The sequence below is a fragment of the Moschus berezovskii genome, chromosome 1 (assembly GCF_049115385.1).
Source record: "Moschus berezovskii isolate FMDL1 chromosome 1, NW_MosBer_1.0, whole genome shotgun sequence".
In the NCBI taxonomy this organism is placed as follows: Eukaryota; Metazoa; Chordata; class Mammalia; order Artiodactyla; family Moschidae; genus Moschus; species Moschus berezovskii.
In genome coordinates this window covers 85,617,744-85,630,491 of record NC_142460.1, presented here as the reverse complement: position 1 = coordinate 85,630,491, position 12,748 = coordinate 85,617,744, and the positions used below count along the sequence as shown (strand labels likewise).

The 12,748-nt window shown below is 40.4% G+C and overlaps 1 protein-coding gene across 1 annotated transcript in view; it reads left to right on the top strand.

Moving 5' to 3' along the window:
- The window catches only part of TMEM39A (transmembrane protein 39A), a 30,025-nt gene extending 22,876 nt beyond the window's left edge, over window positions 1-7,149 (top strand). The window contains exons 6-9 of the mRNA XM_055432315.2: window positions 910-1,258; window positions 2,031-2,218; window positions 4,184-4,304; window positions 6,755-7,149. Coding sequence (XP_055288290.1) covers window positions 910-1,258; window positions 2,031-2,218; window positions 4,184-4,304; window positions 6,755-6,988 — 892 coding nt within the window. The 3' untranslated portion in view covers window positions 6,989-7,149. The remainder of the gene's footprint in view (window positions 1-909; window positions 1,259-2,030; window positions 2,219-4,183; window positions 4,305-6,754) is intronic.
- Window positions 7,150-12,748: the final 5,599 nt, after the last annotated feature.

Below are 12,748 nucleotides of genomic sequence, written 5' to 3'. Positions count from 1 at the left end.
TTACCTGTAAAAATTTATTTATTGTACTTCTAAATTGTTTTTATTAATCTTATCAGGTATTTATATAGTGCCTACCATGTTTCAGCCTCTATTATAGGTATCAAGGATATATATATAGCAGTGAACTAATAAACAGACTAAAATCTCTGGTTCCTGGAGCTTTTTACATTGTAGAAAGGGGAGGTTAGATCAACGGGAAAAAAAAACAAAAACCTAATAAACATATAAAATACATGATCTTACCAGTTCAGTGGAGAAAAATAACCAAGGGGAACTAGGATGGTGATATGGGTGATGTTGTGGGGAGGCAGGGGAGCCCCGTCTCAAAGAAGAGAAAACTGGAAGTAAAAGGCAACCCTTCAAAAAATACCAGATGTACACAAAGATGGAAATTATTTACTCCACTGGTAATTACAATAGTGGAAAATAAGAAATAATATGTTTCTAACAAGACAGAAATAGGTAAAGTATGGTATAGCTATGTGAGGATACTGTAGTACCTTTTAGAATTGTTAACAAAAACATTTAATGACACGAGAAAATGCTCAGTGCATACAAGCTACATAATCACACACCCAAAGTTAAAACAGTAGTATACAAAACAGTTTATACTGTGTGAAACTAAACACAGAAAAAATATAAAGCCTATGCACCCAATTGTAAAAATTATAAGAATGATTTTTAGGTAATTGTCATGATTTTTTTTGTCGTTTCTTATCCTATAGTGACTATATATTGCCTTTGTGGGAAGAAATTAAAGAACTTCCCAGATAATGAATTTACCATCAGCCAAGTCCCCATTATATTAGGTTCATTCTGAAGAATCATGACTATTTTACTAACATAGTTATGAAATCTGATATTTGGTGGCATCTGTGGTCTCATTTTCATACTCCTGTTTTTCTACAGGTTTGGTGTTTATGTTCCTCTCTGCTGTTTCCACCAAGATAGTAGAGCTCATCTCCTTCTCACAGACTTTCCCTATGTGGTTCAGCACCAGGCAGTAGAGGAAAGTGCCTCGACTGTGGGTGGCTTGGCGAAATCCAAGGACTTCCTCTCCTTATTGCTGGAGTCTCTAAAAGAACAGTTTAATAATGCCACGCCCATCCCCACCCACAGCTGCCCACTGTCTCCTGACCTCATTCGCAATGAAGTAGAATGTCTGAAAGCAGATTTCAACCACAGAATCAAGGAAGTTCTCTTCAACTCTCTCTTCAGTGCCTACTATGTTGCGTTTCTTCCCCTGTGTTTTGTGAAGGTAAGTGGTTACGTGCTTTTCTGTGCTTCCTGGATTTGTGTGTGGATGACATAAACTGGGTATTTCTTATTTAATCCCCCTTTTCTCTGTCTCCCCTTTGGCAGCCTGGATGGTGGAGTTCGGCTGCATCTGGAGTGCACTAATACCTGGTTGGTGGATAGATATTTCCATATCTGTGATGCACCCGTGGTGGTCCCCTCTTGTTTTCTTTCTTTTTTTTTTTTAGATTTCCCTCACCCCCAGTTTCTGGAAAGAATAAACTTGTACTTAGAATCAGTATATGGTAGTGTAAGAGGACTGAAGTTTCAGTAAAATACAGCCTGCCATGGTTGATCTTAACATGGTCATCAGGAGTTTCCTTGAATTTAATCTAACCTTTATTTAAACTTTATTTTGGTAGAAGAGAAAAATGGTCTGGATGTCACTTGGGCCCAAAATCTTTCGGGTCATTTTAGTGCCCTTCCTTCACCTATTGAGAAGCACATCTGCAGCTGGAGTGGTCATTCACAGAGACCATTCACTTCTTCTAGAAAGGAAGGACTTAAAGTAATATCATTGCCTCTCCCTCCCAACTCTTAACTCATGCAACCAGAAAGTCAGGTTGAAGGATTTTGGAGGACTCTGCTCTTGAACTTTCTGCACGGACAGCAGGACAGCAAATGCATGTGTGACTCAGAGTGGCATTGTCTGCAGGGCGTATGTACACGCACCCATCCCTGCCTTCTTGCTCACCAGTACATGGATCATTTCTCTCTCTTCTGATCTCTTCCAGAGTACCCAGTACTATGATATGCGCTGGTCATGTGAGCACCTCATTATGGTGTGGATCAATGCTTTTGTCATGCTCACCACACAGCTGCTGCCATCCAAGTACTGTGATTTGCTGCATAAATCAGCTGCTCACCTGGGCAAGTGGCAGAAGCTTGAACATGGCTCCTACAGCAATGCTCCACAGCACATGTAAGTAGGTTAGAGGATAAAACCATTTAACACCTTTTACATGCTGCTGACCATGTTTATTTGCTTTGTATGTCATTCTTGTTCTTGGCTTTGAACATTTAATTTTTAGTTTTTGCCCACATGGGTGCTTGTCATCACTCTAAACTGAAAGCAGGGAACATTAACTCATTTCCACCACCATCCCCAGTCCCTCCTCAAATGCCTTCTACCTTTCAACTGCCCAGTCACTCTAGAGTGTGTAATTTGTTTCCCAAACTATCATCTTGGAGTTTTCTTTCAGTCCTAACCATTTGCCCAAATTCAAAGACTCATGATGTATTTTTAATTTTCTTTGGAAGACTGTGAGATTCATCTTCTCGTTTTCATTGCCACAGCTAAATAGCTGCTACCTAATTGTCTTAGGCAGCTGGACTTTGCTTCTTTTGTCTTTTCTTTCTAATAAATGTAAATTTGCTCTAATAATTTTCCTAGCCAGCATTTTTATTTTTTGTTTACTTATTTTTGTTTTTTTGTTTTGTTGTTGTATTAACCTGCATCTTTGTGCATTTCTTTTCCTAAACTCACTAATGAATGTTGCTCTGCTTTTCCTATATTCAAATGAAAACTGTCCCTAATAGAGTTCTTTCTGAGTATTCCTTTCATTGTGTCCCCCGTCAGTCATTTCTCTGCATGGTCCCTATGGTCCAAAATGACTGACTTTAGAATCCTTTTATTGTCTTGCTTCTGAGCCCTTCATCATGCCTTTCTCTCAGACCTGGACCATCTTCATCTTCCTCCCTTTTGTAATTTGAACATTTCACAAATTTCATCACCTAGAAATTCTTTCCTAATTAAATTAGGAAATTAAAGGTGTCCTAATTAAAGGTGACATTCCCTTCCCCTCTTCCCCTCAGAGTGCTCCCTTCAATTATTTGCCTTGATGTCTGATACAGATTAGCACAGGCCTTCAAGCCCAGGAACTGAAAGAGATTGGGCCAGGCTGAAAAGAAACCTGACTGTGGGCAAAGGACAGATTTCAATAAAAATTGAAAATCCAATGCACAGTGCTAGTACTGTACATCTTCAGGCTCCTGATGGCACATGGCCATGAGGTGTGTCTTCACTTTAATGCTGGTAAGTGTGAGCAAGGCTGATGGAACATTTTCTGAACTGAGAAAGCTTCAGGGTGCTAGACTTTTTTTTTCTTTAACATATTTAAAATGCTGTTCCAGTTCTTACTCTAGGAAACTAACCTTTCCAAAATCAGGAAGAGATGAATTAACTTAGATTTTTTTTTAAAAAGTTTAACCTGAAGATCCCCCATCCCCACCCCAACTCCATTATGTTGGTGCTGGAAAGAATGACGCTTCTTCCGTAACTTCTTTTTCCTAGAGAAACCTCTATAAAAATAAACCAGGAAAGCAGTAAAAAGAAAAGTCTGTGTGTTGGTACCTTGTGTATCTCTGTATAGCTTCTCACAATATGAAGCACTTGAAATGTGTGATAAATGAATAGATTTTCTGTAGCTTGAGGGATGTAATTCTGCAGTAAATGTCATGCTAGTTCGATAATTTCTGCGCTCATCTTGTTACCATCCACTTTCCTCTTCTTGTTTGTTCCCTCTAGCATTTCCACCAGTGGACTCTGCTCACTTGGGATTGAGGTGACAGTCCACCTGCTTACAGTTTCCTGGCTCATAGATGCCTTTCTTACATATTTGTTTCTGCTTGTTCTCCTAAGCCTCTTAAGTCCTTTGACACTGAGTTAACTTTGCAGTTAACTTTTCTCTCTATTATATAGCAGTGAAGTTATAATAAATCCTTTCTAACTTCTTCCAGTCTGACCATGGAATTACTGTCTTTTCAGAATTCAGGCAGATGAAGACTTGAATACTTAATCCTTTCCATAGAAACATAGCTGGTTTTGCCAGGCACTATCTTATCTGTAATTGCCAATATGCTAACATTGCATTTCTTTCTCCCTTAGTTGGTCAGAAAATACAATATGGCCTCAAGGGGTGTTGGTGCGACACAGCAGATGCTTATATAGAGCCGTGGGGCCTTACAACGTGGCGGTGCCTTCAGATGTATCCCATGCCCGCTTTTATGCAAGTACCGCTTATTTCTTTTCAAACATAAGCTTAGGAGTGTTAGGAGGCCACTCTGTGTGTAAACATCTAGCACAGAGTATAGCACATACTAGGACATTAATACAGGGTAATTATTTTACTACTTTAAAGGCCTCTGTCCTTTCAGAATACTTCTGAAAGGCAGACTGAAGGTGAAATGCCAGTATCTCAACTTTAATAGCTTGACTGGTTTCTCTAGTTACAATGGAATTTGTTGAGTCTAGTATTACTTGAAAGAAGTACACAATTAATTTAAGACTTCCATTTTCATCTTACCTTCTTTAATTTTGTAGTAGTTTGGTTTAGTGGTATCCCTATTATACTGTGTATCATTAAGCAATATTTAATATAGTGATAATGTGATGATTTTATTTTTTGGTATTTCTCATGTATATCATCTCCTTAAAATACTTAGACTTCCCCTTTGAAACACAGGCAGATGGCATGATCTGTGGTCTTTACCTTTTTTCGAATTAAAAGGAAAAAAGGCTTAAAAGTTTGAAAGGAAAAAAGCAACAGATACCCACTAAAGCCAGTTTCTGTCCCATTTGATTTATATCTTGGGTTATGTTCTGTTTGATCTTTCAGTTTTCCAGAAATTGTGGCTCTAGGAGGGAGAAATATTTACTTATTAAAGACAAACTGATTAATGGGAGTGGGGAGTAGAAGGTACACGCAGGGAACTGTGTTCAGTAAAAATGCCCAAAGTGCAGTGCTTTGCCTTTGAATGGAGATCATATTCTGAAAAAGAATTGGTAGATTTTATTCATTCATTCATTTATTCATTCATTTGATGCTTGAATCCCTTTCTCCCTCCCATCCCTCCCTTCATCCCTCCCAGTTCCTTATGCGGGTACTTGGACGTTCTGGTTCTGCAAGTGTTCACTACTAAAGGACTTTTTCATTAAATACTGGAAACTTGCATCAGCGAAGGATGCTTATAAGTAGGGGTGGGTGGGCTGAGGTGGAAGGCCTTTGAATGAGGGAACTACAACAATCTCTTTGACTCCTGTGGGATTGCCTTAAGATGGAGTGGACTTAGGTTATAACTGCACAAACATCTGGTTTCCACACAGAATATTTCATTCAGCCAGCTGAATTCCACAGGCTGTTAATGGCACTGTTGGCCATTGCGGTCCCCTGGAAGCCGACAGCAACCAGATAGTTTATTAAAGTTTCCTGCTTGGAAAATAAGTATTTTCCTTGCTAGTGTTGGACAGCTGAAGAATCAGGTGGAAACCATAGAAGAAAGATTAAGGAACTTATTACTGATTTTGTGTGACCAAACACATAAATCAGCGCTTCTCAGAGTGGTGATTGGGTCCTTTAGAGTCAGATCTCTGAAGAATCCTAGGAATTTGCATCATTTACATTTTCAGAAATGATTTTTAAGGCACACCGAAGTTCAGAATGGGCCTGCTACCTGTAACTGTGGCTATCCTCACATTTTTCACTCATTCAATTTATAGCCTACCTACACATTTAATTATATTTGCTATAATTGCCACAGAATCTGAAATTCCCTGATTTTTTTTTTTAGAATGTTAATTCTGAGCCAGTATTATACATGGTATTACTGGAGATCATGTAATAAAATCCAGGGTAAACATGTTCTTTCTCCTGCAGAAGAATCCTGAGAAGCCAGTTAAACCTTTCAGAGCTGTTGTGGTGATTTATTTGGCTTTATTCTCAGATTTGAGCCCCGAGGTCTAACTTACTCTTCTAGATCTGATATACTACCATTAGCACAGTTTGCAGTCTGTGACCACTGTCTTCTATTCATAATGCATTTTTATTAGTCAACTAGGATTCAGCCTCTTAGACTGATTAATTTGGAGCTCTGTGTTTAGCCAGTCTCTTAATTCTAACTAATTTTTCCATCCTTCGTCAATGTTCTGTCTTTGTATACTCTACTTCTCAATATCCAGAAAAACTGGGCAAAAGAAAACAGCTTGGTGGGTAACAGTTTAAGGAAAAAATTAAGAAATTACTGTATTGATATTTCAACTTATATTACCACTCCTTCCTCCATACTTGTTTAATGTAGGTGTTTATGTCTTAGATCAGCCCACAAACAACGATTTTTACATTTTTAAGCAGTTGCATTTTAAGTGGTTATCTTAAATAAAATATTTGAAATAAGACATAATCTAGAAGAAACTTTTTTGTTTATTGAGAAAGAGTTCTTTTGGATAAATCCCTTTCTGTGTCTCAGGGGTATTGAAATAAAATGTATTTCATTATACCTTGAGCAAAAAAGAGTGGGTTTGGATCTCTATAGCAAAAATAGCTTGATTGACATTCAATTAACAGATCTTCTTGTTAGTGTACATAGGAGCCTATAACTGTAAAATGATTTTAGAAAAAAATGTGAGAATAACTGCCATCTTTTCTATGAAGTAACATTTTGCTTTTTCACTTCCTTGCAGTTCCTGTTTCATCGTCCATTGAGGCTGTTAAATCTGCTTATCCTTATTGAGGGCAGTGTTGTCTTCTACCAGCTCTATTCCTTGCTGCGATCGGAGAAGTGGAACCACACACTTTCCATGGCTCTCATCCTCTTCTGCAACTACTATGTTTTATTTAAGCTTCTCCGGGACAGAATAGTATTAGGCAGGGCATACTCCTATCCGCTCAACAGTTATGAACTCAAGGCAAACTAAGCTGCCTCTCAACAATGAGGGAGAACTCAGATAAAAATATTTTCATACGTTCTATTTTTTTCTTGCGATTTTTATAAATATTTAAGATATTTTATATTTTGTATACTATTATGTTTTGAAAGGTGGGAAGGGCAAGGGATATTAAATGTATCCATAAACAAGGTGATGTGATCTTTCATGTGTTAGTATATTTGAATGATATACAGAGGAGAGGTGTACCTCTCTAGTAAAGAGATTGACTTGTTTGTATGGCCCTGGAATAACTCATTCATTTCTGAACACATTTCATATATCACTTGACGTGGTACCTTTTGTGTGTCTGCTTTCCTTCCAGTCCTCCTCATCTTTAGTCTTTGGTTGGCCTTGTTGTTACAGAGAGATCAGTGGAGTTGCCTGAAAGCGCTCAGTATCTTTTGTTTTGTTTTTTGACTGGCAGATGGTATTGGAGTGCATGGGGCAAGAGTGGGTTTAAGTCCTGGTGGGGTTCTCTTTGTTGCCTTCTGGGAAGAAGCATTTCTGAGGTAGGAACTCAGCGTTCTGTCTGCCCTATGACATTTAAATATACTTTTGTGAACGCTCTTATCCTAAAACAGGATATTACTCTCATTTTCCCTGTTCTTCCACTTCTTTTGCTTGAAAAGATTTTCCTTTTCTTGTTAGCTGTTTTGAAATACTTTTAAGGACAGCATAGAGTGCCCAAACTTATGAAGAAGCTGGGTGTGACTGGATCAGTGGGAGAAGATGAGCACAGATCCCCTGGCCTGGGGTCTGGCAGGTTGAAGACACCCAAGTAACTAGAGGAATGGATGCAGTCTAGCAGCGACTCCCCTACCATGGCATTTTTGGAGTTTTGAGTGGAAGGGAAATATGAAAAGTTACCTCTTTGTCCTCAAGTAGTTTGATCTGTTTGTGTTCTTAATTTCATACTCCAGAACCTTTATGTCTGTGAGTATTAACCCCTTTCAGTCCATTTTCTTGAAAGGGGATATACTTAGTCAGTTGATGTTACGAGTCAACTAAATTTCTGAGCCTTGTCTTGAGAGCCTGAAATACATTTTCATGTGTTTTCTGTATTCATTTTGACGTTTTTACACTGTGAAGCTTTTGGTGAAACACAATATGGCTTATGAAGTAAAAACAATCGTATAATTCCTATATTGGCTCTGAAAACAGTTCCCAACAGATTTCAGCAAAGACAGCTGAAACACAATATAGCTTATGAAGTAAATCAAACAAATAATCATATAATTCCTCTACAGGCTCTGAAAGAGTTCCCAGCAGGTTTCGGCAAAGACAGCACTGTGAGGAATAGGTGTGTATATAGCTACTCAAAGTGACCGCTGTGTGTGACCATTGTTTCCTTAAATTTTGATGGATATACTTTTTTTTTAAGTTACATTATTTGGAATTTGTTCTGAGTGTGTTCAGTCATTCAACAGATAATGTGTTGACCACCGGGCACTATTAGGCACTGGGGATACAGAAGCAGATAAGAAAAGCAAAGGCCCTACCCATGGAGCTTACAGTATGCAGAGTGGGAGGTGCGAGATACGCTGTAAGTAAACATATGTAATGTCTCTTGCTAGTAGTGATAAGTGTGGTAAAGAGAAAATTAGAATAAGAAAGTAGTGCTAGGAAAGGCACCAATGGAAGGCATCCTCAAGGAGACAGTCCCTCAGGTAGGAGCAATTTTGTGTGCTCTGTGCTAAGTTGCTTCAGTCGTGTCTAACTCTTTGTGACCCCGTGGACTGTAGCCCACCAGACGACTCTGTCCACGGGATTCTCCAGGCAATACTGGGGTGGGTTGCCATGCTCTCCTCCAGGGGATCTTCCCGACCCAGGGGTTGAACCGATATCTCTTAAGTCTCCTGCCTTGGCAAGTGGATTCTTTACCACTAGTGCCACCTGGGAAGCCCGAGCAATTTTGGTACACTGGAAAAATAACAACCAGTGTGTTGGTTGTGTTTGTAAAGTGGTTCAGCCTACCTATGGTGGTTCTTGGAGTGGGGGAAGGTAACAAAGCTGCCATTTCGGTGTATTTTCCTTAGAGTGTTGATGATACGCTTCTTTTTTTAATTTTTAAAATTTTATTATTTTATTTCTGGCCACACTGCATGACATGTGGGATCTTAATTCCCAACCAGGGATTGAACTCATGCCCCCTGCATTGCAAGATGGAGTCTTAACCACTGGACCACGGGGGGAGTCCCAAGATATGCTTCTTTTGACTAATATTTTGATGAGATTACTTGACAGCTAAGAGTAAAATGGGTGGCCGAGGCACAAAGATGTTTGGTCACAATGACCCCAAATGGGTTCTGTCACTGTAAAGTAGCCCAGATAACTGATTAGAGATTAATAGGCTGGTCTTGAAAGCTGACATGATTCCTCCTTCCAGTTTGACTTGTCTTGGCTATGTTCTCCAGAAGTAGCACAGAAGGACCAGATGCCAGCCTGGCCAAACAAATGAGCGAATATAATAAATACAAATACATTTGGATTAACGGAATTGGACAGTACCTCCCCTTCTCCTTCCAGATACGACAGCATCAGAGATAAAACCCTTCAGTTTCGTCTACCTATTTTAGCTGACATTTGTAGGTGTCACATTCAGAGGAGAGAATTACTAGTTACTTGTATATCCTGTTTCTTAGGGGTCATGTGAAAGGACACCATCTTTATTTAGTGATGGGGGAGATGCATGCCCATTAAATAGCTTTTTAAAAATTGTTAAATATCGGGAAATGGTGTGTGAAGAAAATGGTATAGGTCAGTTAGGTGAACTTGGGATACTGCAAAAGGGAAGATGCTTGCCCAGTTGTCTGGATGGCTTAAGGTGAGTAAATGTGTCTGAGTGAAGGAGGGCGGGTAACGTGCATTAGCATGATGGAAACTCCTCAACATGTTTACTGCGATTCCATGTTCCCTAGGCTGCTTTCCCTTCCCTCCCTATCAGTTACCTCTACACAATCCCTCTCATTTCTATTTATTGAGCAATTACCATGTGCTAAATGCTGCTGAGTACCAGAGATGCTGATGTTCAGAGTGCATTAACTAGAAGGCAGAGAAGTCAGTCAGTTATAACACAAAGGTGCTTAGTCAAGGAAGTACATGCAAGAGAGTGCAGGAAGGTGATCAACTTTGCTGGGGAGCTGTACTGTCGGGATGCTACACTGCATCAGTCACACACGTGATGCCTTTTGAAGGAGCTCTCGTTTACTACAGAGATGAGGGAGGAAGGGAGGGCTCATGCAATGTGAACAGTATATACAAAAACTCAGATTTTAAGGAAGAGTTCAGTACTGCTAAAGAGCTAGGCAAGGAATAGATTGCAGAGGAACTTGAATTCCACATTAAGTGGTTCAGATTTTTATTATCTTATAGGTCGCAGATTGTCAAAGGAGTGATTCTTGGGCTGCATCAGATCTACCAAGGATCTTGAGGGTGAATCCCAGTAATAAATACTTTTCACAGTCTCTTAAGATAACTCTAAAGTGGGCAGTAGGACATCCAATGAGAGATTTTAAGATGAGGGCTTAGGATGACCCAGAGTTCTCAGGTCAAGGGTTCTGGAAGTGTAATTTCTGGACCAGCAGCATAAGGGTCACCTACCTGGGAAATTATCAAGCCCTACCCCTGAACTGAGTCAGAAACTGACTACTTAACAGTCTGTTTGAACACACCCTCCAGGGGATTTTGATGAGAACCACTATCTTAGATAACTGGCAGCTGTACATAGGCTAGGCTTGGAGAATGGGGGAATGTGAGACTTAAAGCAGGGAGATCAGTTAGCCAACCGTTTTCAAAGTCCATGTAAGAGAAAACGGGAAAAGTGAGGGTGGGGTGTCACCACTACTGGGTGATAAAAAAAGCTATGGACACGAATACAGTAATGTAGGGAAAGCATGTGGAGTGCAAAGAGTACAGGATTCTGATGAATAACAACATACAAGGGAAGAGGAAGCTTTCAAGTGAATCAAAGGGAATGGAAGTCCAAGAGATAAGCTGAATCAAGAGGTTCCAGAGAGTCATGATTACAGTATTGAATATGAGGTAAGTCAAGAATTGACTTGGCTTTGGTGTGATACCACTGGTAACTTTAGCAAGAGAAATTTAATGGAGCATGAAGGTGGAGTGCGTCCTCTCAGAAGTTTAGGTACACACCTGAATAAAGAGACCAGCATGTGTGAGGTGGAGAAGACATATCTTCAGCATAAACTTGTGAAAGTCGCTCAGTCATGTCTGACTCTGTGACCCTACTATGGAGTCCATGGAATTCTCCAGGCCAGAATTCGGGAGTGGGTAGCCTTTCCCTTCTCCAGGGGATCTTCCCAACTCAGGTATCAAACCCAGGTTTCCCACATTGCAGGCGGATTCTTTATCAGCTGAGCCACAAGGGAAGCTGAAGAATACTGGAGTGGGTGGCCTATCCTTTGTCCAGCGGATCTTCCCAACCCAGGAATCAAACTGGGGTCTCCTGCATTGCAGGTGGGTTCTTTTACCAACTGAGCTATCAGGGAAGCCTGTATAAACTTGTGAAGTACAAAGTCATTAGGTTTTGGAAGGAGTGGTCCATCTGGAATACTGTGTGAGTTTTGAGAATGAGGCCACTGCTGAGGTGATAAACCATAAATTTACAACGGCTTTCATCATGGTTTTATGATTTTCTCTAGTCGAGCTCAATAACAGTAAAAGAGTAGAGAAGCTGGGTGGTGAGAGTCCTGCTCCTGGTTTGGAGGTTTGCCGTGCAGGTATAGCTGAAGGATGAGTGGCCAAGGATGTTATGAGAATAACAGATGATGTAATGATGTACTTGGGGTCTGGAAAGGCTAAGGATGAAGTCTGGTGGGGGTAATGGCCATCAGATAGAGGCAGGCTGGGGCAGGCATTCGTGATCTTGAGTGAGTAGAAGAAATGAAGCAAAAAGAGAAGTTCTGAGAAAGGAATATGGGAGTTTAAGATCACAGACTTCTGTGTTATGAAACAGCCTGATGTGTAACTGTGGAAGCAACAGTTGAGGCAAAAGCTGTAAGCAGTTGTGGCAAAATTTCCTCAGGAACATTGAAGTCATCCAAGATGATGACAGGACATGAGTTAGAAAGGAAATGGAGACTGGTACCAAAGACTGGAAATCTGGGACATGGATTCCATCAGGGCCACAAAGAATGGAAAAATTAAAATAGCTGGATGCCATAAATTCTAGTAGTGAGACTTTTGTATGAGATGGGAAGAAATGGTGCAGAAGCAGGAGTGGGAAACTGGATAAATTTTCTGGGCTTTTCCTAGTCTGTGTAATGTGGGAGAAATGGGCAAAGAAAGAATTGTCCTCAGGTGAATGTCAAGATTTTATTGAAGTCGAAGAAGTGGAGGCAACATTCAGTGAAGAGACTGCAAGGAGGAGAGGACCCTGAGGAACTGGAGGAAAGATTAGGAGTGAGGGGAACTGTTGTTGCCAGACGGAGATGGGGAAGGGTGGTGGGCTCACTCAGGAGAGAGAAACAGGAGAGTGTGAGACGGAGATGGGGAAGGGTGGTGGGCTCACTCAGGAGAGAGAAACAGGAGAGTGTGAGATGGAGATGGGGAAGGGTGGTGGGCTCACTCAGGAGAGAGAAACAGGAGTGTGGGGATCTGGGAGTGCATAAGAAAAGAAGGCATTTATAACAGTACTGAAGGAAGACGAGCAGGGCTGACTGGTGTAAAGTTCTAAGTAGGATATTGCCAAAATGCTTGAATTTTAATCCTCTTGGTAACTACTTTTCA